The sequence below is a fragment of the Battus philenor genome, unplaced genomic scaffold (genome assembly GCF_028537555.1).
Source record: "Battus philenor isolate CCGP_79_NKW_IND1 unplaced genomic scaffold, ilBatPhil1.0.hap1 SCAF_6, whole genome shotgun sequence".
NCBI classification, from domain to species: Eukaryota; Metazoa; Arthropoda; class Insecta; order Lepidoptera; family Papilionidae; genus Battus; species Battus philenor.
In genome coordinates, this window is record NW_027181726.1 from 10041156 (window position 1) to 10047155 (window position 6000).

General features: G+C 39.3%; 1 protein-coding gene across 2 annotated transcripts in view; it reads left to right on the forward strand.

Annotated features, from left to right (window-relative positions):
* Sp1 (transcription factor Sp8) overlaps positions 1–5754 on the forward strand; it is a 48481-nt gene extending 42727 nt beyond the window's left edge. For both annotated transcript variants that reach the window (XM_068773693.1, XM_068773692.1), the window contains one exon: positions 4055–5754. In XM_068773693.1, the coding sequence (XP_068629794.1) occupies positions 4055–5173 (1119 nt within the window). In that variant the 3' untranslated portion in view covers positions 5174–5754. The remainder of the gene's footprint in view (positions 1–4054) is intronic.
* Positions 5755–6000: the final 246 nt, after the last annotated feature.

Consider the following 6000-nt stretch of genomic DNA (forward strand, 5'->3'; position numbering starts at 1 on the left):
CTTTTATGTGACAAAATATGAAAATATCGTTTTCATTTTATGTCAATGATTCTTTCTTCCGATACATAAAGTTGACACTGTATTTTTAAAATAAAAATTACTAAATTACCCTTATTAAGTAAATTGTTTATTAGTTGTACTTTATGCTATAAACAAGCTACGTTTCAATTATTCGAAACCTAATTAAATGTCTATTCTCTACATATACAATCTACAAATACAAGAAAAACAAGTAAGTTTTTTGCTTTTGATTACTGTGTGTTTTCATTCATACGTTTAGATATTTACTATCTGCGAATATTTATAATATATTTAATTACGTACGTGATATAAGCGTGTTTTTATAGTAAGAGAACTAATAAATACGTATGTAAGAATAAAAAAAATATGTATAATATTCATTGTTGCTTTAAATGCATTCAAATTATGTTATTTGGAAAAATACATGTAATGACGTTGAATATTATTTTCTACTGCACACAAACGAAGGCGACTAACCGGGCCAATGACTTATAATCGACGTGCCGTTAAGTATGAAAAAGACAAATGGTTAATGTAAAACATAAAATATAATGTCAAGCTTGTAAATATTTGAATACTCCAATCATTATTGCTTTTATACTAAAAGTATAGGCAGTGGTAAACTGTAGTCTAAATAAATTAATAAAATTATGATTCATCATGAACCAATAAGATCATGGTAAATAAGTGACGAACGAAAATATTTAACATAGCCTTGCGGATTGCGAAGATGAAGTGACGCGCAGACCAGATGGCCACCGAAGCCTTAAGGTGCTCACAAAGTGTACAGATGACCTTGTTAAGGTCGTCTTTAATGTTGGATGACTGCTTCTATCTGTCTGATCGGAAATTTTTGGACAATGATGAAATTAGAGACGCGACTTTTGAGGATCACTTCAACTCGTCAATGTAAACGTAGGTTTCTTTATTCATTTGTTATTGGGCGTGGTTTAGCTAAATAATAATCATGATTCTCTTACTGATGTGAATCGACAATGGTACGTTAAGTATTGTGATTTACATTCATAGGTTCGATTTGTGGCAACAGGCACATTTTTAAAAAATATACCGTTAATATTTAAAAAAAAATAATTGAAAATCATCACAATAAAACCGGTATCTTATTGATGACATCTATTATTCAAATGGTAGAATAAAATACCATCTCTTTGATAGGTTTCTCTATCAGCAGAGAGAAATCTAAAAAAAACGGATACTCCTGTGTTTAAAAATCAGTGAACACTCGTTCATGAAATACGTCGATATTTTCACAATATTTTCGTTTCAAGTTCGTAAATATTCGCCGCAAGTAAAAACCAAAAATATAACGTACATGTTTTAAATTCTATCGCTATTAATTTTGTTCTTTCGAAAAATGGCACTTATTTTAAAGATTAAAATAAGAATGTTATCTTGTAAAATTACATGTAATTCTATTGTTTAAGTTTTTGTATGTCAGAATAGCGCCCTCGAAGCTAGAAGTATTAACTTTGTAAGGTTTCCTATATATTGGTTATGTAAACTTTCCTTGAACTTCTTTTTACTTAAATATATATTGCTCAGTATTGTACATATGTACAAATATAAAATATCTAACGATGTATATACAAAGTATTTCTTACTGTCAGTAATTTTCTAAATGTCTGCGAATCTAGCTTAAGTGAAAAGTTTTTTTTTTGCTATCGGTATCGGTTATCATTATTATTGTATATAATAAGGATAAACAGACTGTTTGTGGTATAAAAGCTACAAGTTGAAAAGAACCTGAGTCAAGACAGTTCTAGCCAGTGAAACTTGATGGCGGACATTTTCTATCAGCGCTACCGTTTTCCGAAGTTATAGTAAAATTAACCGGAAAAAAACAATTAAGCAAGGCGAGGTTCGGCGCTCCTTGGCGACCGCAGGTCGGTATGTTAACCATATTCCGCGGTGTAGCCCAAAGTTAGGTCCCTCCCTACGAGGAGTTCTTGCGATTGGTGTAGTACACCTTTTAAAGATCTCTGTATAACGTGATCACTCTGAAATACGTTACTTTATTTTTTTTTTCTATTTGAATGCGACAGGCCATTAACATCTGCCTGTATAATGTCTACAGGAACTGATAGTAAACAAAAATTTATTTTATTATGTGGTAATCCGAATTTTGAAAACGCATTTTCTTACTATGTTATAATTACGTAATTTTTGATTTCTGAAACCATTGATTTTTGGATAATGCGTAGCACACATTAGTTGACAGCAAATGAGCAAGCTTTACGTTCATATCTCTAAAGTTTTCATGCTTATTTCTTATCACCTTTTACTACCCTAAAACTTTTGTCCAAACACAGCTTCTATGTAAAATATTGGAAAGCAATCAAACATCATAAGGAAGAAGATACGTCCGAAGAAGTATTGTTTTCCTAGAAATTTAAGATTATTAGTTAATCCATAATGATTTAAGGCCGGACTTGGTCTTAAATCATTTGCCCCGTGGAATTGTCGAACTGACATGTACTGTAGGAGCCGATGAATGGAAAGCTCTCTATTATTTTTTAAATATTGTCCGGACAAAAATAAGTTGTTATTTCACTCATTTCATAGTCACGCGAGTGTCTCGCAGTTAATCGTTGCGCCTACGTGTGTGCGTTAGATCCGTTGATAACGGGCGACGGCCCATTATTGTTATTTACTCGAAGCCCGCCATGTCGACATCTACTCCGTGCCTATGTATACATGTTTTATAGTTCCTTATTTGATTTTTTTTTATAATGGCTATTCAATTAAATTTAAAACTTGCCAGTTAAATTTGTGTGGTTTATTTTTGAAAGTTAATATAAAATCCCAAGATTCTTTATAACGTTTTAGTTATTTTTTTGTCTCATAACATATTTACTTATTTCATCTACTTTTATTAATTAATTTCTATCTATTCAAATGGTTAACTGGTAAAGAATGCCTTTGCCATTAAGTTTGCAGTAGGACATTGCGCAGTACAAGAAATAAAACAATTAGGTGGAAAAATTAGATTTTCTAGCGGCGACCATGGGCGGAAGACGCGAGCAGGCCCTCCACTAAGTGGACAGACAGCAGTTGTAATGAAGAGCGCGAGAAGTCGCTGGATCTGGCTTGCGCAAGACCAGTCGACGTGGCTATTTTTCTCAGAAGCCTTTGCCTTGCAGCAATCCGGTGACATGATTTGTCTTAAACAATTATCATACGCTAAAAAAATCAATTATTATTGTATTTTTTTGGATAAAATAGGTTAACGTATGAACTAAATAGTTGCATAAAAGTGAATGAAGTAATTGTCTTCGTAAATTTGTAGGTGAATAGATTACAGGATACCCACTGATGGTAAAACGGAGTCAGCATTTGTAAGGGCCGGCGCACACTAGCGCGACAGCTGCGCCAATCACAAAATAAAGGGCGTGGCAAACCCCACGTCCCGGCCCAATGTCCCGATCCCCGCATTATGTTATTGCATACAATGAAACTTTTTTATTGAGCCTTTGTCTCACGCAGGGGTGAAATATCCGGTCGGATGTTCCGTCTACGCTCACCTTTATTCAATGGGTGCAGGGAACGGATTATGTTTTTATTGTAACATAATCTACTCGCACAGTGAGATCACAATGCTTTTTTGGAACCGAGTAATTTATGCAACGGATATAAATTATGATTTAGTCTTTTTTATTCGCGTGTATCAGTTGTTTTATTTTTCATTACTCGGACTCTTAATCAACATCGGTGTTTACGAGCGGCCGGGCAGTGGGCAGCGTTTATTAATTAGTTCGTCGTGCGGTCGTCGCGCGGTAGCGGCCGCTGTCACTGCGCTGCCTAATTGTAAATACAGTTCGCGGCCTCACGTAATTTATTATTATTATTTCTGGACGCCGCGGGCGCCGCTCGTCGCTCCTTATCCCCGTATAAATTAGACCATATATCTGTTACTACCGAACCGTTCCCACGATAACGCAGCAATAATTAAACCCGAATAAATTATATTTCCCAACTTTCAATATAATTAAGCGTCCATTTTTCATCTTTCCAGGAGCATCCCAGTCTACGCGGCACGCCGCTGGCGATGCTTGCGGCGCAGTGCAACAAGCTGTCGAGCAAGTCGCCGCCGCCACTAGCTGACGCCGCCGTGGGCAAGGGTTTCCATCCATGGAAGAAGAGTCCTGGCACGCATTCTCCGCCTGGTAGTGGAGCGTCGGCGCGTGCACAACCACCCTCCTGTGGTCCTTACGCACGGGCTCCACCTTCCTGCGCCGCAGCACCCTCTTACGGCAACGACCTCTACTTCCCTTCATCAGGCGACCAGCTTCTAGGCAAGAGCGAGTCCAGCGCCAGCCTCGGCTCCATGTACTCTCGGCATCCGTATGAGTCGTGGCCTTTTAATGTCGGTGGCGGTGGCGGCGTGAAGGCCGCGGACATGGGCGGCGTGGGTACCGTCGGCGGCACCTGGTGGGACGTTCACGGCGGTTGGCTAGACGTCGGCGGCCAAATGGCCAACTACGCCGGACAAGACTACTCACAACTGACACATTCCTTGTCGGGCGGCGCGCATCTTCTGCCGCCGGCTCCACATCTGCTGCAGGACGCGTATAAGTCCGTACTGCCCGCACAGGGCTCCTTTGGACTTCATGCGGCCAGCTCTCCTGCGCCACCTGCTCAGGCGCCATCTCCTCGCTCTCAAAGGCGCTACGCTGGCCGCGCGACCTGCGACTGCCCCAACTGTCAAGAAGCGGAAAGACTGGGCCCCGCTGGAGCGCATTTGCGGAAAAAAAACATACACAGCTGCCATATACCCGGCTGTGGTAAAGTGTACGGGAAGACCTCCCACTTGAAAGCGCATCTACGTTGGCACACGGGCGAGAGGCCGTTTGTGTGCAACTGGCTGTTTTGCGGCAAGCGTTTCACCCGCTCCGACGAGCTGCAGCGACACCTACGCACGCACACAGGAGAGAAGAGGTTTGCGTGCCCGGTCTGCAACAAGAGGTTCATGCGGTCTGACCACCTGGCGAAGCATGTGAAGACGCACAACGGAGGGAAAAAAGGTAGCTCGGAGTCGTGCTCTGACTCGGAGGAGAATAGCCAGGGGGAGGGCGGTGGGGGAGGCAGGTCTCCCGACCACCCGCTCGACGTGAAGCCGAGCGCGCTGGTGTGACGGGGGCACGCGGCGCTGCCCGCCCCGCCGCTCCTGTGATACACCCTGTACATAGCACATATCAAACCACTGTATAGAATGTAATTAAGGACAATGTGACGCCCGCCGCCGTCTTGTGTATGTATTTGTGAGACTTCAAGTGTACAGTATAGATACTATATAAATCGTCTATTATAATTAGAAATTGTAACAGCATATAGTTTAGGTAGACACACTCTTCTTAGTCGAAAATTGCAAGTAATTTATTTCAATATTATTGATACCTCAGCCGCTCCTGGTTAATTGTACCACCTGTTAAACTGTAGGTGTTTGTTACATTATTTACCTGAAAAGTTTACGCATAAATATTACAATTGATAAAGCTAATTCTAATTAGAGTGAAGACTGTAGAATCAAATAATTGTATGAGAAGTGTTGTTTCATGCTAGCAAATATTGTGTACGCTATAAAAATTGTTTTAATTACTATAATAACGAACAGAGCTAATTGCGATTTAATTTAACTGTCTAAATCTAAGTTAACACGTTTCGTACAAAAAGGTATTTAGATATGCAATTACATATTATAAACAAAATAGAAAATTGTCCACTTAATTACGATATTCAAAGCGTATTCGTGTAACTATATCATGTAATGTTATATTGTACAAATTTATGCTAAATAAAATGCCTGAAATTGATTTTATAAAAATTGAATATATTTTTCCGAGTGGATATTTGTATTTTACTTAATCCCAATTGTTGCCAACTCCTGTGTTACGTGTGAAATGGTATATTAATAGGTTATTTTCTGATTTGTATATTTTATTCCGGTATTTAATTCTGGGG